The sequence below is a fragment of the Aedes aegypti genome, chromosome 2 (genome assembly GCF_002204515.2).
Source record: "Aedes aegypti strain LVP_AGWG chromosome 2, AaegL5.0 Primary Assembly, whole genome shotgun sequence".
Taxonomy (NCBI): Eukaryota; Metazoa; Arthropoda; class Insecta; order Diptera; family Culicidae; genus Aedes; species Aedes aegypti.
In genome coordinates, this window is record NC_035108.1 from 436,092,422 (window position 1) to 436,115,658 (window position 23,237).

General features: G+C 37.6%; 1 protein-coding gene across 2 annotated transcripts; it reads left to right on the plus strand.

The window, feature by feature from the left end:
- Nucleotides 1-950: 950 nt before the first annotated feature.
- On the plus strand, nucleotides 951-23,160 carry LOC5567014 (lysosomal alpha-mannosidase). 2 transcript variants are annotated; one of them, XM_021847819.1, is made up of 6 exons: nucleotides 951-1,424; nucleotides 19,535-19,637; nucleotides 19,696-20,303; nucleotides 20,635-20,768; nucleotides 20,822-22,586; nucleotides 22,647-23,160. In XM_021847819.1, exons 1-6 carry the CDS (start codon nucleotides 1,230-1,232, stop codon nucleotides 23,082-23,084), a joined length of 3,243 nt encoding a protein of 1,080 aa, XP_021703511.1. In that variant the 5' UTR covers nucleotides 951-1,229; the 3' UTR covers nucleotides 23,085-23,160. The 2 variants fall into 2 exon arrangements, with proteins under 2 accessions (XP_021703511.1, XP_021703510.1); XM_021847818.1 differs by lacking the exon at nucleotides 20,635-20,768 and adding an exon at nucleotides 20,370-20,503 and having other exon boundaries at nucleotides 952-1,424.
- The last annotated feature ends 77 nt before the right edge of the window (nucleotides 23,161-23,237 follow it).

A 23,237-nucleotide genomic window follows, 5' to 3' on the forward strand; every position in this document is an offset into this window, starting at 1 on the left:
TTGTGAAGTCATCCGCAGACTCCATCATAATTATCCCCTAATGCTTCCCTAATAGTAAATTCTTTCAGTAAATCTTCCCAAGTTTTTCACGAACTCCTCCCAATAATTTTGCAAGTATTTTACCAGACTTTAAACCATTATTTAACGGCTCCTTCCAATATCTATTCCAAAATTTCGACTATTGAAGAAGTTTTCCAAGAATTCTCAGAAAGTCACTTACCTAGTGTCCAGATTCCTTGAAAGATCCGTTGAAGATTTTTCGACGGAACCCTTGAACCTTTTTTGGTAAGATTTTATCAAAAACTTGATCTCTTTGTTGAATATTAAAAATCTCTCCAAGTAGAACTGCAGAACGTAAATATATTATAATTATTATCTAAATAAAAACATATCATCATCTAAAATAAATCTACGTTAAAAATTATTTATTTATTTATTTCATTATTCATTCTGACAAAAAACACGACCATTTAAAACATTTGTCTAATGGTCATCCCATCGGTGCAGTTCTATCGGTAGTCGAGTGTGCAGATTTTACTTCTCTCCATAAGCTAGAGGTTAACGAGCTGATTAGAGTGAAGTGCCCACTTTTGCAGATGTTTTTCACTGTTATCAATCCTCCGATTGAAGCCAATCCGAGCCACAACAATACAGTCGTCTGCTACTATCAGTCATCGAAGCCTGCCCAATCGCTTTGATCCGCACATTAAAACGAATAGGCCAGGGGAAGTGGTTCACCTAGAGTGAATTTCTGTCAGAGAAAAAGTAGATTTTGTATGAGATTTGACAGAAAAATGAATGACAAGTTCATCCACTTCTCCTGGCCTATGCTTACCGAGCAGCTGATCTCTCGTAAGCTGAATTGAAACCCGGCACTTGTAGCTGAATGGAGAGAGTGAGAGTGGTTTGTGTGAGCGATCTTCGCGAAAGGGAAAAAGCTCACCGGATGAGTTTGCTCGCATCAGTCGCCGGTGACTATTCGCTTCCGACGGTTGCATCTTCGGCTTTGTGGGTCTATAGAAATTCTTCGCGTCCGGTTCAGAGTGATCGCTATCAGGATCTTCGTGTGTAGAACCAGTGTCATTCATTATCATACGGCTCATTGTCCGAGATCATTATCAATTTGTGACCAATTGAGGGCCCGTGTGTGGATGCTTTGTGATTAAGTGATCGTTAAGTGTAATGTTCTGAGGGAAAAGGGAAAGAAGCATAAGAACGTTCGATCCACAATGGTGATCAGTTCGGGAAGGCTGGCGATCGTCGCACTGGTCGTGGCGTTCGTTTGCCTTGCAGATAGTGGTTTGGCGAGTCCGCGAAGGCAGCAACGCTGGCGCAATGGGAACGGGTTCTACCGAAGGGATCAACGAGGGAATTATCAGGAATATTCTGGGGCGTTTCGCGCGGAGGGAAAATGTGGCTACGAGGTAAGAAAAAAGGGGAGAGTTTGCGCAGGAAATCTTGCGAACTGCGGTCGATTAGGTTGTGGAACCACATCAGGCGTTCGTGGGTTCTACGCACTTTGATGATTATTTGCAGTGCTGCGCCATTGAAAAAAATGCCATCCGGGAAACTTGAATTCTCAAGGGATAATGGGTTGAATAATGATAATCGGACGTAATAAAAACTAAGAAATGAAATACTTTAAACATTTGTTCAATGAATAATTTCCTGTTAAAGAACAGCAACAGTTTTAAAAATATTTTTCTTTGAATTTTATGATTGTTGTAGCGCTATTAGCGTTCAAAATTTCCACTTTACGTTTGAAAATGTGAAAATGATTTTAGACAGTCAATTTTGTTATCTTACATCATTGTATTATTCGATTTTTGTTGGAGACACGTAGTTTAACATTATTATTTTCACTGAGACAGAGTCTTATGATTAGTGATTTTTCTTTGAAATTAGGCAGGGTCCTTTCTATAAATATCATTTATCGATAAAAAATAACCCACGATTTTATTTCTCAATAAATAACGCGTGATTAGCATTTTCAATTTGCTGACATTTTTTGGTTTTGGCGGTTTGATTTTGTGGTCGGTTCGTTACAAAATCAAAAACTCCCTTCTTCCATGCACACTCATCGGTTTAGAGAAAAACAGTTGTTCTTCTTGGAATTTCGGCCTCACTGGGACAGAGCCTGCTTCTCAGCTTAGTGTTCTTATGAGCACTTCCACAGTTATTAACTGAGAACTTTCTTTTGCCAAAGTTGCCATTTTCGCATTCATATATCGTGTGGCAGGTACGATGATACTTCATACCCAGAGAGGTCATGGAAATTGCCATTACGAAAAGATCCTGGACCGACTGGGAATCGAACCCAGACACCTTCAGCATGGCTTTGCCTTGTAGCCGCGGACGTTAACCACTCAGCTAAGGAAGACCCCTAGGCTGCTTATGCCATTATTGTTGAAATCCGGTTTTTCACAAACAACTACAAATTTTCGCATGCAACTTGTTTGAAAAATTCTAACTCCTGAACTAATGAATTTAGAGAAAAATGTTTTCATAAAAAAATAAAAATAAACCTTTAATTTTTATTATTTTTCAATTTTTTACCATAGAATCTTGATAGTAAACAGATGTGTGGGACAAAGTTACAAGGTGGAGAATTTTTTAATATTTTTTTTTCTAAGAACTTTTGGCCGATTATCAAAGTTTTGATTTTTTGTCAAAATAAATACGTTCTGATGATACAATAAGAATGTTAAAATTATTATTATTTATTATTATTATTCTCTCGAAAACGTATTATTATTGATGGAGAATCGCAAATAACTAATAAAAATTTGCTATTTTAATATTGAAATAATATGTTTTGCATTAAACTCGAAATAATTCGAAACATTGCTTCTTCTAGAGAAATTGACCGTATGATTATTATGGTTTAGAATCATTTCAAAATTCTTATTGTATCATCAGAAAGTATTTATTTTGACAAAACATATAAAATTTTGAAAATCGACCAAAAGTTGTTCTTGGAAAAAAAATTTTATTAAAAATTTCTCCATCATGTAACTTTCTCCCACACATCTGTTAACTATCAAAATTCTATGGTGAAAATTTAAAGAATATTAAAAATGGGTTTTTTGTGTAATATAGAATTCAACGGGTTTAATCGTTATTTTTGATTTTTCTATGAAAATGAATAAAATGTGTTTTCAGTATTTTTTTTTCTAGTAGTTCAAACGGTTCACTACTACTTTTTCATAGAACATTTTTCTCTAAAATCAACAGTTTAAGAGTTTGAATTTTTCAAATTAGTTGCATGCGAAAAATCATAGGCAATTTTCAAAAGTTGTTCTAGAGCAAAAAAAAAATCATTTTTCTTTGTGAAACACTTATTGCATCGTACCAAAATCATGTGCAAAATTTACTGCAAATCTGGTCGAAATCGGTGACTGACTTATTTGATATGGAATTCGTCACTGGTCAAAACAAGTTTAATAAATCTTCGAGCTGTTTAGTAGAATACCTAGAATAGATGAAAAAACCGAATTTAGTACTATACCATTTAATTCCACTAGAGTTTGTATCCTTTGACAGCTGTCAGTATCTAGATACACGTATTTCGACCTCAACTGTAAGGCCGTCTTCAGTGTCGTGTACTAGACTCGACTTCACACAACAACTGTGCAAAATTTCAACTCGATTGGAGACACTATATTTTAGCGCCAGCCGTTCAAAGTTTGTATGGGATTTACTATGGGGTAACTTACTTTTGCAAAGAAAAATCGCCAAAGGTCGCCCATTGACCACTATAAAAATTCTAAGTACATATTTCGATAGGTATTTTTACGATACAGAAAATTGCCGAAGACCGCGAAACAATCCGACCCTTGTGAAAAAAGTTTTTCAATGATAACCTATTGGCAAGGCGACGTTGATTAACACGTAAAGGAATAACAATAATAACAAAATCAGGCATCAGTGCGCATCGTACCTTCGTGCTGTGCGTACACGAATTCTCTCTGCTCTTGGAAGTTTTCTTAAAAACTACCTAAAGCAATAAATCAGTACTTTTCAGTGCTACATAAACAGTACTTTTCAGTGCTAAAATTAAAAACGGTACTTTTCAGTGCTACTAAAACAGTACTTTTCAGTACTATTTTTTCTACTATTGATCCCTTTACGATCCTTGTTTGGACCCGTGCCTTCGATTTTTCGTTGGACCCGTTGGCGAAAGCTAGCGGTGGTAATCCTTCTTGGACACCGTCTTGGGAAAAAACCTTTCGAAGGTCACGTCTTCTTTCGTTTATTAACTAAACATGGTATCAACAACTAACAAAAGAAAGGGTGAATCTCTGAATTCACTACTTCCTTCCAAAAAAGTGGGTTTTAAAACTGTCACTACACGTGGCAAGAATGGAAGAAAGGACGCTTCCCCGGAATGCGAACTTTCTTCCAAGGGTGAAATGAATAATTGTATCGAAATGAGCAATCAGTTCGATGCTCTAGACAAATTTTCCGAACACCAAATCGAAGCAGCCTCTAGCCCAGGCTCTTTGATTCAAGTGAGGAAGCAAAGAGTGCCGCCTATCGTGGTCAGTTGTTCCGAATTTGCGGGATTTAGGCAGGAGATCTTGAACTCCATTAGGGGAATCAAGGTTTCCTTCCAAATCGCAAAGAAAGGAGACTGTCGCGTTTTGCCGGAAACTCTTAAAGATCGCGAACTTCTTCTCAGACATCTTGAAGAGAAGAAGCACAATTTTTTTACTTATGACGACAAAACTGAACGTTTGTTCAAAGTTGTCTTGAAAGGTCTCTCAAGTGACTATAAGTCACCTGAAGAGATCAAAAATGGAATAAATGATTTACTTGGATTTTCCCCAGTCCAAGTAATCATTATGAAAAAGAGAACCCAATCTGGCATTGTTCGGAAAGGGCTTTCTCAAGAATATTATTTAGTTCACTTTAACAAAAAAGAACTAAATAATATTAAAGCTTTAGAAAAAGCAAAACTTATGTTCGATGTCCGTGTGACATGGGAACATTTCCAGAAACCTGGAGGAAATTACCAGAACCCCACTCAGTGCCGTCGGTGCCAAAAGTGGGGTCATGGTACAAAAAATTGTCGCATGGATGCTAAATGCATGATTTGCGGAGGTTCTTCTCACGCCAAAGACGTCTGTCCAGTGAAGGAAGATACCACCAAATTCATATGCTGTAATTGCGGGGCTAACCATAAGTCCAATTTTTGGAATTGTCCTTCACGCAAAAGGGTCATTGAGGCTCGTGCCAGGCAGATGAAAGATAATATCCGTTACGATAACGGTCGTTTCCGAAATTTGCCTGGTAGAGTATCGAACAATGCTCATTTTTCAGTTAACGATCGCTTGATCATGAATCATACCCATCAGGAAGATCATAATCATGCTCATTCACAAACAAATTTTAATCCGTCGGGTAGTCGTTCGAATCTTTCAATTTCGAACGTATCTACCCACGGTAAATCCTTTGCCGATATCGTAGCAGGAAATTTGAACTCCTCCCCTGTTCGATCCATGGGTACCCATTCTACTTGTTTCAAATCAAATGGAAAAAACCCTACCGCCACAGGTAATTCCGCTTCTTCGTCTACCGAAAATTCCAATGGGAAATCATCAGATGATATGTCTGCCTCTGATTTTAATTTTCTAACTGAACAATTGAATCTAATGATTGATGCAATGTTCAAAGCCACCACTATGACTGAAGCAGTCCAAGTAGGTGTAAAATTTACAAATCAAATTGTTATTGGATTACGTTTTTCTAATGGATCCAAATAATAATTTAAATATTTTAAATTGGAATGCTCGTTCTCTGAATGGTAAAGAGGACGAGCTGTTTAATTTTCTTACGGTTAATAACGTGCATATAGCAGTTATTACCGAAACGTATTTAAAACCTGGATCTAAACTCAAAAGAGATCCTAACTTTTTTGTTTATCGTAATGATCGACTTGATGGGGCATGTGGGGGAGTTGCAATCATCATTCATAGGCGTATAAAACATCAACTGTTTTCATCATTTGAAACTAAAGTTTTTGAAACTTTAGGTGTTTCTGTTGAAACACAGTTTGGTAAATATACTTTCATAGCTGCCTATTTGCCTTTTCAATGCTCTGGACAGCAAGTTAATCTGCTCCAAACTGACTTGCGAAAATTGACTCGCAATAAGTCAAAAATTTTTGTCATTGGTGACTTTAATGCCAAACATCGGTCATGGAATAATTCTCAAAGTAATTCCAACGGCAGAATTTTATTTGATGAGTGCTCTTCAGGATATTTCTCAATTCAATACCCTGATAGCCCTACATGTTTTTCCTCTTCTAGAAATCCATCTACGATTGACTTGGTCTTAACCGACTCTAGTCATCTTTGTAGCCAATTAGTTACTCATGCTGATTTTGATTCTGATCATGTCCCTGTTACATTTCAAATATCCCAAGAAGCGATTCTAAATCCTATCAGCTCCACATTCAATTATTTACGAGCCGACTGGAATATATATAAAACGTATGTTGACTCAAATCTTGATGTTAACATTTCTTTAGAAACTAAACTTGATATTGACAATGCTCTTGAAAGTTTAACAAATTCTATTGTTGAAGCCAGGAGCATTGCAATTCCAAAATGTGAAGTAAAATTTGAATCCGTGATTATAGACGATGATCTTAAACTCTTGATCCGTCTTAAAAACGTGAGGAGAAGGCAATTTCAACGCACTCGCGATCCTGCTATGAAAATTATATGGCAGGATTTGCAGAAAGAAATCAAAAAGCGTTTTGCTCAATTAAGAAACAAAAATTTTGAAAATAAAATTTCTCAATTGGACCCTGGCTCTAAGCCCTTTTGGAAATTATCTAAAATCTTGAAAAAACCTCAGAAGCCAATACCGGCATTGAAAGAGGAAAACAAATTATTACTAACTAATTGCGAAAAAGCTCAAAAACTTGCTATGCAGTTTGAAAGTGCGCACAATTTTAATTTAGGACTTACTAGTCCAATTGAAAATCAAGTTACTCAGGAGTTCGAAAATATTCTCAATCAAGAGAACGTTTTCGAAAATACCTGGGAGACTGATTTGGAAAAAGTGAGAACTATTATTAAAAAATTCAAAAATATGAAAGCTCCTGGCGATGATGGAATTTTCTACATCCTCATCATGAAACTTCCAGAAAGTAGCTTATCATTTTTAGTTGATATATTTAACAAATGTTTTCAATTAGCATATTTTCCTGACAAATGGAAAAATGCTAAGGTTGTTCCAATTTTAAAACCAGACAAAAATCCTGCAGAAGCTTCTAGCTATCGTCCAATCAGTTTGCTTTCCTCCATCAGTAAACTTTTTGAAAAGGTTATTTTGAACAGAATGATGGCCCACATCAACGAAAATTCAATTTTTGCCAATGAACAGTTCGGATTCCGCCATGGACATTCGACCACTCATCAACTTTTACGTGTAACAAATTTGATCCGTTCCAACAAATCTGAAGGCTATTCTACTGGTCTTGCTCTTCTAGACATAGAAAAAGCATTCGACAGTGTTTGGCATAAAGGTTTGATTGTAAAATTAAAAAACTTTAATTTTCCAACATACATTGTTAGAATAATTCAAAGTTATCTGTCAAATCGTACACTTCAGGTTATTTATCAGAACTCCAGATCTGAAAGACTTCCTGTAAGAGCTGGTGTTCCTCAAGGCAGCATTTTGGGACCAATATTATACAATATTTTCACATCTGACTTACCTGAGTTACCTCAGGGATGTCAAAAATCTTTGTTTGCGGATGACACAGGCCTCTCCGCCAAAGGTCGAAGCCTGCGTGTCATCTGTAGTCGATTGCAAAAAAGTTTGGATATTTTTTCTTCATACTTGCAAAAATGGAAGATTTCTCCTAATGCTTCCAAAACTCAACTAATAATATTCCCACATAAACCAAAAGCTCTTTATTTGAAACCTTCAAGTAGACATGTTGTCACGATGAGAGGGATTCCAATAAATTGGTCAGATGAAGTTAAGTATCTAGGGCTCATGCTTGATAAGAATTTAACTTTCAAAAATCACATTGAGGGCATTCAAGCCAAATGTAATAAATATGTAAAATGTCTTTATCCCCTTATTAATAGAAAATCAAAACTTTGTCTTAAGAACAAGCTTTTGATATTCAAACAAATTTTCAGGCCAGCCATGTTGTATGCTGTACCAATATGGACTAGCTGTTGTAATACCAGGAAGAAAGCTCTGCAGAGAATTCAAAATAAAATTTTGAAAATGATTCTGAGGCTTCCTCCCTGGTATAGTACCAATGAGTTACATAGAATATCCAATGTTGAAACATTGGAACAAATGTCAAATAAAATAATAAATAATTTCAGGCAAAAATCGTTACAATCTTCTATTGCCACGATTAATGCGTTATATGTTTAGGTTAAGTTAGGTTAAGTATATTTAAAGCGTTTTTTTTCTCTTATAAGCAGGTGAAATCAACTCACCTGTAAAAAATCAGAACTGCTACGGCAAATGAAACGTTATATGTTGTTAACAAAATGTTAATAAAATCTTAAATTTGTTTTACCAAATTAGGATGATAGTGTTGTCTAATAACACAGAACACCTAGATATAAGAAATGAATGTAATGTTTGGAATGATACTAATAAAGAAATTAAAAAAAAAAAAAAAAAAAAAAACAAAAAAAAAAACAAAAAAAAAAAAAAAAAATCAGGCAAAATTTCCTAAAAGTCTATGCTCAATAACTTTTTTTACAACCTTCGGATTGCTTAGCGGTCTTCGGCAATGTTGTTCATCGTAAAAATACCTATCGAGATCTGTGTTCAGAATTTTTATAGAGGCGACCTCTGGCGATATTTCTTTGCAAAAGTAAGTATTCCCATAGTAAATCCCATACAAACTTTGCACGGCTAGCGCTAAAATATAGTTTCACCGATCAAGCTGCAATTTTGTACAGTTGTTATGGTACCTAAATGCAATCCAAAAAGTGGACTGGAGTGAGAATCTAAATTTTTCTTATAGGGTTTTGTTCTACTTCGTCGTAAGCGCTACTATTCGTCGTATCAAACTTTTAATGTTCCACTACGGCGGATATTCAAACTTACCTGCAACATAGATTCATTATCCAAGTGAAATTTTGTGAAAGCTGATATGGTTTGTACACTTCTACACCAAAAATGCAATAAAACTACTGTATTTCGGTAAATAACTTCAGTTCAATTATCCACTTTGCACTTTTTCACCGAAATCGCATGGACGAACACGATTTGAGAGAAATGCTTAGCGATCGACTGAGCCACACCACTTTCCAACACAAGTTTCTTCCCGCCCCGTGGGTGATTCACTTCGCCGGGCACTTATTTTCACTATGGAAATCCTTCGTACTTCTTCACTGAAGGATTTCATTCCAATCACACGCCGTAAAACTTCAATCAATCACCAAATTTTACGAACTTTTCTCAACCGCCGCGTATAATTGAGAATGTAAACAAAGTTCAATCCGTCGTACTGAGAAAAAAAAGCTTGTGCGCATCAATGTGTGCGCGACGTTCGACGTAAAAATATGGTTCCTTTGATTGTGTTGTTTCCGCTGTACTGTGAGCAAATGATATAATTGTACGGTCAAAAGGAATTGTGTTCATATGTTTGGGCTGAATTTTGATGACGAACAATTAATTTTAAAGGAAATTAGTATATTCCATCATGCTGAAGGAATGGAGGGAGTTGCCCGTAGATCTATATATTCTAGTAAAATATTTTATTATAGCGTTGATATGTTGTGTTTTAACCACTCTATACACACAGTAAGCCGTAAGTTGTGAAACGAATCTGGAAACTGATTGCGACGGAGTTGAAAACGATACGACGGACTGAGAATACGGTAAGATGCATTTTCTTTGCATTATTTCCAAAAAGAGATCAAGATTTATCAAAATGTTATTGTAAAATGCTAAAGCCGTTTTGAGACAGAATTGTTTGGCATCGGTTTGTATCAGCATCATTCACTGCAATACTGGGGAAATTGCAGTTCTCACTGATCAATGCTTAATACGATGGCTACTAGCACATCACCCTAACCGTGTCTCAGGCTGCTGTACATTGGTGTTCTTATTTCTGTAGCATATTGTACACTCAACCCCCCTCAGAAAGTCAGAAGTGCAAGTTTGGCTATGCGTATCTCTGTCGTTTTCGATGCGATTTTCAAACCTTCTTCAGAGATGGAATCGTTTATTTTTATAAAAACCTAAAAAATAGATACGTCTATCCAAAGTTATTAACCAAAAGCACTTCCTAGTTTTTTTTTTTGGGAAACGCATTTATCTTTCAAGAAATCAACAATAATACAATTTTTTTTTCGAAATTGAAATTTTTGATCACACTCAAAATTTCTTTTACTTGAAATATTACGAAAAACACTATATTTTTGACCATTTTGCTTGTATCTCAAAATTCAATGCGATGTATATAGTTTTTTCGACATTAAATTGATTGTAATTTTATAACTTTCTCAGTCTTAAAGACTATAAGACTGAGAAAGCCATAAAATTACAATAGTCCTCCCAGTCGCAACACCATCACTAAATAAAATTGATTGTGAAAATTGAATGAAAATTTTCGAGTAAAAAATATAGTAACATTGTTCCGCATGAATGGCGACAAGTGAGGGTTATTGCCATTCAAAAGCCTGGAAAACCCGCGTCGGACCACAACTCGTACCGTCCGATTGCAATGCTTTTCGAGAACATCGACTCGACAAATGGGCCTTCTATCAGATACGCAATTTGGTTTTCGCAGAGGTAAGGGAACGAGCGTTGCTTTCTACAGAAATTCAACTGGCCTATGCTCAAAAAGAACAAATGGGCTCAGTATTCTTGGATATTAAGGGGGCTTTTCATGCCATTTTTATTGATGTACTTTCAGACAAACTCCACGTTTTCCGGTTTTGAACAACTTCTTGTACAATTCGTTGTCTGAGAAACACATGAACTTTTCTCATGGAAACTCAACAACTTCACGAATAAGTTACATGGGTCTCCCCCAGGGCTCATGCTTAAGCCCCCTGATTTACAACTTTTACGTTAGAGACATAGACGATTCCCGACTAAAGGTACAAAACAAAATTATATCAGCACAGCTTGCAGATGACGCCGTTGGGCTGTAAAGCTGGGTATCGAATTCTCTTCGGAGAAAACTGAGTTACTTGTCTTTTCTAGGAAGCGCAATCCAGCAGAACTAGAGCTGCAATTAACGGGTAAGGCACTCACTCAGGGTTGATCGCATATGTATCTAGAGGTCTGGTTCGACTCCAAGTGCACCTGGGGAAAGCACATTAGGATCTGTATCAGAAGTGCCAACAGAGAATCAACTTCATGCGTACACTCACCGTAACATGGTGGGGAGCCCACCCGGAAGATCTGATAAAGCTATATCTAACGACAATACTGTCGGTTTTGGAATACGGTACACACCAAAAAAATCTTATTTTAGTTTCAATCATGCAAAGCCATATCTCATGTATTATTCAATGATAAAACCTATAAACACATCTATTATATCCAACATTGTTACCAAATTCCTTAATATTGAACGCGAAACGTCTTCTCTCAAATAATGTTGCTTGCAAAACGGTTCGGTTTACATGATTTTCTCGCTGAAAATTCAATCATAAATAATGCACATGGTATGACAAGCCGTCGATCCTAGCAAAAAAATCTTAAATTTACATGGCACGTAAACTTCTATGATAATCATGTTAAACGAGTTATAACTTAATGTTCAACGATAAATAATGTAAACTGTCTCATTGCATTCGAAAATGCTTCAATCTTGAGTGAAACTGAAACATTTCATTATCTTACATCCAACATTCGCCAATATTGCATGCGTTCAATATTAAGGAATTTGGTAACAATGTTGGATATAATAGATGTGTTTATAGGTTTTATCATTGAATAATACATGAGAGATGGCTTTGCATGATTGAGGCTAAAATAACGTTACGTGTAAATCTAAGCTTTTTTTTTGGTGTGTATTTGTTCAGATAGCCTCAGCTCCATAGAGGCTATTCGATCAATGAGGCCGGTAAAGCACTTCACGTATTTCCTTCGCGAAATACGATCTAAACTGAGTGCTCTATCTAATCAGTTATATACCATCGCCTTAGTTTGGGTCCCTTTTCATTGCTCCGTTCCGGGAAATGAGAAAGCGGACTATCTTGCTAAGGTGGGCGCTATGGAAGGCGATATTTGTGACAGACAAATAGCTTTCAACGATTTTTTCTCAATTGCTCATCAGCAAGCCTTGATCAGTTGGCAACGAAAATGGGATGCAGGAGAATTAGGCCGATGATTATATTCCATTCTCCCATAGGTATCAAAGGCATCTCCATCGAATAGGGCTCACCAATAGCAATCACTGTAGCTGTGATGTAGGCTATCAAGATATAAATCACGTGGTGTGTGTAAGCTCTGAATACGACTTTGACAGAGCCCAAGGGAAACCGGAAAAGGAAGACATTAGAGATGTGTTGGGTAAACTGGAGCTTATGTGCAAATTTTTTACGGTTCCCCGAAGCTTAGATATTAAGAATCAAAACGAAATGTAAAAAAGATTTCAAATGAATTCGGCTCCGTTATGCCTGCTGGCGCTTGAGCCTTGTAAATAAGTGAATAAGTAAAACACAAAAAATCAAAACAAGAACTATACAGAAATCAATTACCTATCAATGGAAATGGAGTAATGCGACATGCACTATACACTAAGGATACGGGTAATGCCACAAAAGATCTGCATACTGGTCACAGTGGCGCATCCGAACAGAGAAAAAAAAACAAACTCAGGATTTTGAAATTTTCTTTTTCTACTTGACTACTACTAGTACATTCATTTCGAAAAAAAAACTACATGTCATAGCCTTAAATTTTTACTTACAGAAAAAATGCCAAGGAAAAACTTTTTCTGAGGGTTTTTTGGGTAAAGTAAATTTTGAGTGTAATTTAACTCAAATATTTTCATTTGACTTTTACAATCAATTTTATGTCGAAAAACCTATATTCAGACCGAAAAAACTACTTTTCAATTTTGATTTGGGCGTCATGCACAAATTACGTCACGCTCCGAGGGGGGGAGGGGATCAAGCCAAGCATGACAAGCCTTACACACATTTCGGAGGACTCTTTACGAACGACTCGGGTAGTTCAGTTCAGTCTGAAGTTTGGACCGTCGTTGTTGTTGGGGAAAGCTGGCTGCGTTGCTATAATTGAATTAGAAGAGTCACAGGTATTCAAAATCATGGAGAATGATCCGTCTCATGCCTAGTTTTGGTACAAACACCTAAATATCGCACACCACGGGTATCTCCGGTGGCCTTTCCTGGGTTATTTCGTGGTAGGGTCGTTCCGATATTGCGAAGTATCGATATTTGATTCGATACGATTATCGAATCAAAGTATCGATACCACCGATATATTGATTTTAAATATCGATATCTCGGAATATCATATACGGTGTGTTTCGTAGAGCAATTTCAAAACAAAAAATTCGGCATGTCTGAAATTTTGACACAAGAAAGCCATGATTTTCCCCTTTCATTTGCAACCAAAACGAAAATAATCGGTCGGGGGGTCTAGAACAATATGTTTTTTTTCAATTTTTTCTTACGGAGTTTGGAAAATAAATTAATCTAAGTAAGGACCTTGGGTGGTTTTCGACCCATTTGAAAATTCAAATCGTTGTAACTTTTGATTAAAATAACCTAACAATTTGACGTTTTCTGACAATTAAGTATAGGGAAAGTGTACCAGTTATGGACATAGTGGTTCCCTATTTGGCCATAAGTGAAATTCGGATAGCTTTTACATTTTTAATCTTTTTGAATGTTTTAACATCAAGATACATCCTATATCTTACTGCTAAAACACAAAAAAACTTTTCAAAATGTTGAGACATTCAAAATATCACGTATGGCGAAATAGGGAACCACTATGGCCATAACTGGTACACCTACCCTATTTGTGTGGGAACATTTATTTTTGCGGAAACATAAGTTTTGAATGGCCTCTTAGGGAGCTTCCATAAAATAAAAGTTACAAATTGTGACTTAGGGTCGTTTTCGACCCGAAAATTCAAACAGCTCGAAAATATCAGTTTGTTGACCGAATTCAGTTCTTTTGGGCTGAAATGAAAGATACACATGTCGATTTACGGAAAACCATCCGCAGATCCGAAATTGCGTCACTGTGGCCACCGGGAACCTGCTTCATCTGAAAAAAGGCCCTTTAGAGACCCTTACTTTGACAACCTGTAGTTTCGTAACTAAACGTAAACAATTAGTCTGAAGCGTCGTCATATTGTTGAATAGGTATTTACGTGGACTGTTAATAAAGATTCTCAAATCATTCAGTTATTCATACCCCGTTCCGGAAACCCGGAACATCCGAAAAACAAGTTTCCATCGCAGTTTTGTGTATGTAATTCACATCGGTACTATTCGGTTGATAAATATTTTGTCATAACATTTCTCAGTAATAAGGAACCAATTGCCGGTGCACATCTCTTAAAAAATTCGGTCCAGTATGGTCCATGCGGAACCGGTTCCTGGAGACCCGGAAGGTAGCGAATCTGGACAATTCGATGAAATTACTCGGATTGATGCCAAAAAACCAAATGAATTGTGTCCAACTCATAACGATTTATTATGTTTGAATGTATTTTGCCAAAAGAATGAATTGATGCTAATTCTGGTCCTTTAGGAGTACCGAAATGACTACCGGAAAACCTGTAATATGGGACCACTAAGTTTTAGCACCAAAACTAGGCATGCTACAGCCCAAGCTTCATGATTTTGACTCGAACGTCTTTTGATGGAAGATTATAATCAGCGCAACAAAAATGACATATTTGCGTATCTCAAGGATCAAATTATGTGTCTCTTGTAGATTTGGGGTTGCTGAATCTGATGTCGTTCTCAGCAATTTCCCAGCACGTCACAATTTTTAGCTACAGATCGCCAAAGTTGTATTAAACATTGGTTTTGGTGAAGTTTACCTAAAATTTTAAATATATTTCATCAAACTTTCAAGTGATCTTATCCACCAAGCATGCAAAAGAGGACTTAAACTTTCGTTTTAGATATATTTTGGTTGAAATTTTACGATTAAATTTAGATTAAACCGATCTTTTTCAACATGCTTGCAGTCTCCATACAAAATTCTTCGTTTCTCTTGTATGAAAAAATACAATACTTTTCTAAACCATCAAAAAATAACTTTTCCGCATCATATATATTATAAACTTCGATGATAAGTATTGTTATATACATAAAGTTTGAATTCTGTGGCAAATTAAGCAAATAAATTGCCTTACAAGCTGGCAAATTTGCATGCAAGTTGGCTGAAATATAATGGATTCAGCAGCCCTTAATTAAGAAAATAGAGGTATTTTGATGCTGGAGACAAAAACGTGTTCCGCAGTGTTAGCATCAAAAGTCGTTCGAGCGAGCGCTTTTATAAGTTAAGAACACAACAAAGCTATAGAAAACAAAGTAATCGGAGACTTTTATGATTCACCTGATATTTTTGTTTAAGCTTCGTATGATTTCGTTGTTAAGCTAGTAAAATCGTAATGTTACTGAGTAACATTTTCAAGCAGATTGAATGTATTTTTTTTTATGAATTAGTATAGAATTCCGTACAACTCTAATAAAACTATGCTAAAACTGGACATTACAGCACTTATTGAGATCTCTGAGCAAAATTTTACGATCACACGATCAATTTTTTACAGGTAGATTTGCTATGAATGAAACCTTTCGATGTTTGTATGAATTCATTTGCACTTTTTCTACTATCATTTAAAAAGGAAGTGTATATTCGTCAGCATTATTGTTAATATTCTTATCTTTATTTACAAGATTTTAAGCCCTAGACTGGCTTTTCTGGCTAATCTGAGAATATTTGTCAGCAATTGTGTTTGTTTTACCATCGCTAACAAAAGCAATGTTCTGTCAATTCACACAACAAATACATAGACAGTAGTGTCAACATTGCATTGCTTTTGCAATTGGGTTGGAATATTGGACTTATGAAATGTTATATTACGTCTATCATTGGCACAAATGTGAACTTGTCAATTTTCTTGAATCTATGACATAAGGTCGAAAGGGCAAAAGATCGAAGAGGGATAAAGAGGGGATAAAAGGTCAAAAATTTTCTTTCAAAAATGATTTATTTTCCCATAATGCAAATCACTTTCAACCTTTAATCCTTTTGACCTTTTGCATTTTCGACCTTCTGTCTTGTCTTCTTTTTGTCTTTCGACTTAATGTCCTTTCAACCTTTTGTCTTTCGATCGCTTGTTCCTAAACCATGTCAGAAAGATGGATATTGCTCTTGAGTTACAAATAAAAATTGAAAAGAGGTTGTATGACATACTTAGTTTTAAAAGCAATGCAAATTTCAACAATGGATGAAAGCAAAAGAGAGGCAACTCGAAAATTTAAATTTCGACTTCGACCTGTTAATTTTTAGGCTGTCTAAAATATAATCTACATGATTTTGACACTAGATTTTTGCAACATTTTTTCTAAATCCGTTTAAACAGTTCACCTCTCCAAAATTTATAATTTTACGGTGCATTTAAAATGATATTACAAACAACAATATTTAAAAAAAAATTGTACTAGACCCCCCGATGGATTATTTTTATTTTAGCAGCAAATGAAAGAGGAAGGTCTTGTCTTTAATTGGTCCAAACTTGAGACATGCCGATTTTTTTTGTTATAAAGTTACATGAAAAAGACACCGTGTCATATGATATATTTGAATGGAGCAAAATTTCCTTTATAGCGTAGTGACCTATTGCTTAGTTTCCAAAAATTCAAATAAAAATCTTCAAATACTCAAGATTATTGGTATTTCAACCGTTTTGGACTTAACCCCTCTACCGGCAGCTTCATTTTTTACCGCCAAAAAAGTATTCAAATCACGATAACTTTTTTGTTTCTTAATATTTTTGCTCAATTTTTCACAAGATCTTTAAAAACTCTTCTAATTTGAGAGTCCGTGTCGATATTAATAATTGGTGATCTTGTTTTGAAGATATTCCGATGTTCCTTGGGGGACCGACATTCTCCATATAAAATGTCCTTGGCGGCCATTTTGATTTTGATCAATTTATCAAAAAAATAAAATAAAACGTGTACTATACAATACCAGGTATTTAGGAGCTACCCTAAAAAAATCATACAAATCGGTTAAATATTCTTGGAGAAATCTGAAAATTACAATGAGGTTTTTTGGAGTTTTCAGGATCTTTATTTGTCCAGCGTGGTAAAAAATGAAGCGTCCGGTAGAGGGGTTAAGCATCTTCTGTTAAGGGACATGACAGTACAATTTGAACGGTAACTGCTTTTTGAAATACTAAAAATAAATGTTATATGGAGAAATTCCTAGAATTGTTTCCTTATGTGTACGATATATCGGAAGGAAATATCGATATCACCGATTTATTGAATGGGTAATAGCGATACCAAAATATCGAATATCGAAAGCAAAATATCGATATTCCGATACATCGAAAGTATCGGAACGTCCCTATTTCGTGGTAACAATGAGCAAGAGTGGTCATTCATCTACAGTACTGGACAGAATAAAGTACGCATTGACCGTTTTCCCATACAAAATGGTCAAGTTTGGAGATCTGAATCAAGCTTTTAGTGTTCCGATTGATCTGAAATTTTCCCCACAGCCTAGATATAACATAGATTGTACTCAATTAAAATATCACTGCATTTGAAACACAATCTTTTAAATTATTGAAAATCTCTCAATTTGCAAAAAATTTGAAAATATTTTGAAAACAATCAGTTTTACCGAAAAATGATGTTCTGCAAATTTGTGTGTCTTATCAAATTGTACATTTTTGCAGAAGGACATATTGCTCTAAATATTTTCATTTAAAAATTATTTTTACTTTAAAATTTTGTCATTTTTATCAAAATTTGAGATTTGCGATAGCTTAAAAGTTCGTTAATGAAAAACTATGAATTTCTAGCCTAGCAAATTTGAGGTTACTTTCAAGCTGCGGTGAAAATTTCAGGTCAATCGGACAACTAGAAACCGAGATATAAGACTCCAAACTTGATCATTTTGTATGGAAAACGGCCGATGCGTACTTTATTCTGTCCAGTACTGTATAATTGAACTAGAAAAGTCACAAAATCATGGAGAATGAGCCGTCGCATGCCTACTTTTGGTACTGAAACTTTGTGGTGCCATATTACGGGTTTCCCGGTAGCCGTTCTGGTGCTCCAAAAGGATCAGAATAACTATCCATTCATCCTTTTGGCAAAATACATCCAAACATAGAAAACCAGAATTGGGCACAATTCATTTGGTTTTGGGGCATAAATCTGAGTAATTTCATCGAATTGTTCAGATTGGCCACCTTTCGGGACTCCAGGAACCGGTTCCGCATGGACCATACTGAACTGATTTTTTCAGGGGATGTGGGTCTCTAAAGGGGCTTTTTTCAGAAGTAGCAGGTTCCCGGTGGCCACAATGACTAAATCCGCATCTCCGGGAGGGTTTCTGAAACTAGACATGTGTGCTTTTCAACAGAAATAAATTCGGTCAACAATCTGATTTTTGCGAGCTGTTAGAACTTTCGGGTCGCCGAAAACGACCCTAAGTCACAATTTGTAACTTTTTTTATGGAAGCTCCCCTAAGGTACACTCAATACTGTTGTTTCCGCAAAAAAAAAATCCCACAAAAAATAATTGTGAGAAAAATTCGAATTGCTAGGTTAAATCAATCAAAAGTTACATTGATTTGAATTTTGAAATGGGTCGAAAAAGACCCAAGGTTCTTGCTAAGGTTAATGGTATGATCCATGGATACAATAATATTGATGCACGATATGTGAATTCTTAAGAGCATTTCTAGCATCTACTTTTTATAACTCGTAATACGATTTGTATCTATGCTGCAGTAAATACCATAGAGTTTTAGAATTTTGCCTCGAAATGTAGCAGTGAGTGTAAAACACGGCATAGAAGATTAAAGCAGCACATAGCAACACTATCCACCTGAGGAACGTTTTTTCTCCATTCCCCGACAAAGCAATAATCATTCGACTCTAATCAAATTGGCCTCGCTGAAGCATTCACGGTCAACCCGCATTACATGCAGTGTCGGTTATCAATTTCCGAAATTGCTTATGCCAGCATTATACTTATGCATCTTAGGCACTCCTTACAGACCGCCTATGCCTAGTATGAACATCTGCTCCAATCAACATAATTCGTATAGAGCGCAGCATTCCTACTGAGTGTTTTCAAAACAAGCACCAGTGAGTTGTATGCCGCGCGATCATCGATTAAAGCAAAAGAAACGAATTAATTCATGACCCGTTCGAAGACAATGGATCCGCTTGATGGTCTGGCTTGTTGGGCACTCAATGCCAGCTGCCTATTATTAGAACTTACACTCGCCTTAGATCGATGCTACATTAATTCCTCATTTGTATGCTCATTTCCATTGCAGTCATGTCCGGAGATCAAGAAAGATATGCTGAACGTCCATCTGGTACCACACACCCATGACGACGTCGGCTGGCTGAAAACCGTTGATCAGTACTACTACGGAAGTATGTTCGGTATTTAGATTAATTGATGTTGATAACGTACAAAGGCAATTTGTTCTAGGTCGTACCCTGGTCCAGAAGGCGGGCGTGCAGTACATCCTGGATTCAGTGATAGAATCGCTGCTCAAGGATCCCTCGAGGAGATTTATCTACGTGGAATCAGCATTCTTCTTCAAGTGGTGGAAAGAGCAGACGCCGGAATTGCAGGACAAGGTTCGAGATCTGGTGAATGAGGGACGATTGGAGTTCATTGGAGGAGCTTGGAGCATGAACGATGAGGCTACGACTCACTATCAGAGCATCATCGATCAGTTCACATGGGGGTTGAGGTTGCTGAACGACACCTTTGGGGAGTGTGGACGACCTCGGATTGGATGGCAGATAGATCCGTTCGGGCATTCGCGGGAACAGGCTTCGATTTTCGCACAGATGGGTTTTGATGGGTATTTCTTTGGAAGGTTGGATTATGAGGATAAGAGGGAACGGTTATCTATGAAGAATCCGGAAATGATTTGGAAATCGAGTGCCAACTTAGAGGACTCTGACATGTTTACGGGAGTTTTGTACAACGTTTATCAACCTCCTCCTGGATTCTGCTTCGATATACTTTGCTCGGATGAACCATTTATCGACAATCCATACAGCGCTGAGAATAACGTGGAAAGTAAGGTAAGGTTGTTAATTGTAATAATTCTTGTACGTTGAGTACTAATGATCAATTTCTGGAATCAAAAGGTGCAAAAGTTCTTGTACTATGTAGAACTTCAGGCCAAACACTACAGGACCAACAACGTTGTGTTGACAATGGGTGGGGACTTTACTTACATGGACGCTAATGTGTACTTCAAGAACTTGGACAAATTGATCAGGTAAAATCATTACTTCACTATTCACGTCTTTACACTGCATACCTAAGATATGAGTTTGGTCATCTCCAGAAATTGGTCGATTTGCACAAATAGCAACTGTACATAGAAATTAAAAGCTTTCTCATACTTAGGTTGACCAGTTCATAATCACTGTTAAGAACATGAGTTCGTCTTACCGCACTAACAACATTGCACTTACGATGGGTGAAGACTTTCACTATCAGTATGCTGAAATGTGGTTCAAGAACCAAGATAAGCTTATAAAGTAAAGCTCGTTCAGCTTTGAAATTCCGACACTAACCTAATGTTTCGTTGTAGATACACCAACGCCAAACAGGCCAACGGTTCCAATGTGAACGTCTTCTACTCCACGCCATCCTGCTACCTGAAATCCTTGCACGACGCGGACATAACTTGGCCAACCAAGAGCGACGACTTCTTCCCGTACGCTTCCGATCCGCATGCCTTTTGGACCGGTTACTTCACTTCACGTCCCACGATCAAGCGTTTCGAACGAGTTGGCAATCATTTCCTGCAAGTCTGCAAACAGCTAACCGCGTTAACTCCCAACAAAGAGAATCATTTCACTCCACATCTCAATGTGCTGCGAGAAGCTATGGGTGTCATGCAACATCACGATGCCGTTACCGGCACCGAAAAACAACACGTGGCCAATGACTACTCCCGAATGCTACACAGAGCGATCGAAGCTTGTGGAGCGAACACTCAGGTTGTTCTGAACCAAATTGCTGATCCTGCTCAGAAGAAGGGTTTGGCCAAAAAGTTCTCCCATGGAATCACTCGGGATTTCACTTTCGAGTTCGAGACCTGCCATCTGTTGAACATCAGCAAATGTGAAATGACGGAGTCTAAGGACAACTTCATGGTCACTTTGTACAATCCACTCGCCCATTCTGGCTATCAGTACGTTAGATTACCGGTTTCCGGCAAAAAATACATCGTTAAGGATTATCGTGGCGTTGAAACACCTTCGCAGATGGTTCCAATTGCTGAATCCGTTCTGGACCTAAACTATCGCTTTAGCAACGCAAGCTACGAGTTGGTCTTCCTTGCCAACGAGCTACCTCCGCTCGGGTACAAGTCCTACTACGTTTCGCGTATCATCGAAACCGTTGATGACTTCATACAGAATCCTTCTAATCCTACGGCGCAACTTCAGTCGGATCAACCCCACAAACAGTGGCACTCGGAAGAAGTCACTATTGGAAACAAGTACTTGAATGTCAGTTTCGATACCAACGGTTTCCTAAGTACCATAACGTTGAACGGAGTTGCGCATCGACTGCGGCAGACATTCGTCTACTACGAAGCTGCCATGGGAAACAATGTAGCCTTCAGAAATCGTTCATCCGGAGCGTACATCTTCCGCCCCAATGGAACCGATAGCGCGATAACCGATAGTGTCCAGCTCAAGGTATTCCGTGGCAATGTCGTTCAAGAGGTTCACCAGGTGTTCAACGAGTGGGTTAGTCAGGTGGTTCGAGTCTACGCCGATGAGAACCACGTCGAATTCGAATGGATGGTGGGACCCATTCCCATTGAGGATCGAGTCGGTAAGGAGATCGTGTCCAGATTCTACACGGCTGCTCAATCGAATGGAGTGTTCTGGACGGATTCCAATGGTCGCGAGATGATCAAACGGAAGAGAAACCATCGTGACACCTGGGATTTGCACTTAGAAGAAACAATTGCTGGAAACTACTATCCGGTAACGGCAAAAATCGCTTTGGAAGACGAAAACATACGATTGGCTGTGTTGAACGATCGTGCTCAGGGTGGATCAAGCCTGGAGGATGGAGCGTTGGAGTTGATGGTTCACAGGAGGCTGCTACATGATGATGCGTTCGGAGTGGAGGAAGCATTAGACGAACGCGCATTCGGCCGGGGACTTGTAGCTCGTGGTAAGCACTACGTAGTGTTTGGACCGAAGAAGACAAGCAGCCCCACTTTGCAAGCGAAGGAACGCTTCCTGCAGAACCACGTTCTACTGCCCAACTGGGTTTTCTTGAGTGACGTTTCTAAGTTCAGTTATGAGGAATGGCAGAAGCGTTTCAACAATATCGTAAGTTAATTGTTCACCTTTTAACACGTAAAACAATGATAAATGAACTTTCTTTTTCAGTACTCGGCCCTTTCGCTCTCCCTTCCACTCAACGTCAACCTGATGACGTTCGAACCGTGGAAGGACAACAGCCTTCTGGTGCGCTTCGAGCATCTACTGGAAAAAGACGAGGACCCAATGTACTCCAAGCCGGTTAGGTTCAACCTGCAGGACATCTTCCGCTCGTTCAGCATCGAAGAAATCCGTGAAACTACCCTTGCTGGCAACCAGTGGAAAGAGGACAACAAACGCTTCCAATTCAAGGCGGATCCCAACTATTTGAAGCAAATCACACGGGCAGAAATTGTCAATCCGTTCAACGGTACCGAGAGAGTGGTGAAGAAAGACGATCAACCGGCAGTGGAGAACTTGAAGAACGTCAGCAACGAAGGGTTCGAGATTGTGCTGGGTCCGATGCAGATTCGGACCTTCGTGATGCAGCTGGAGTTTAGGCCATAGACAGATTTTGCAGTTCGAAAAATGTAGGGTTTTAAGAACGACTGATTCTATCAAAATAGAGTATGTGAGATGAGTTGAAGTGGCTTACTTTTGTGATGATGACAGCATATTCTGGGATAATTTTACTCTTATCTTATGAATTCCAACTTGAAT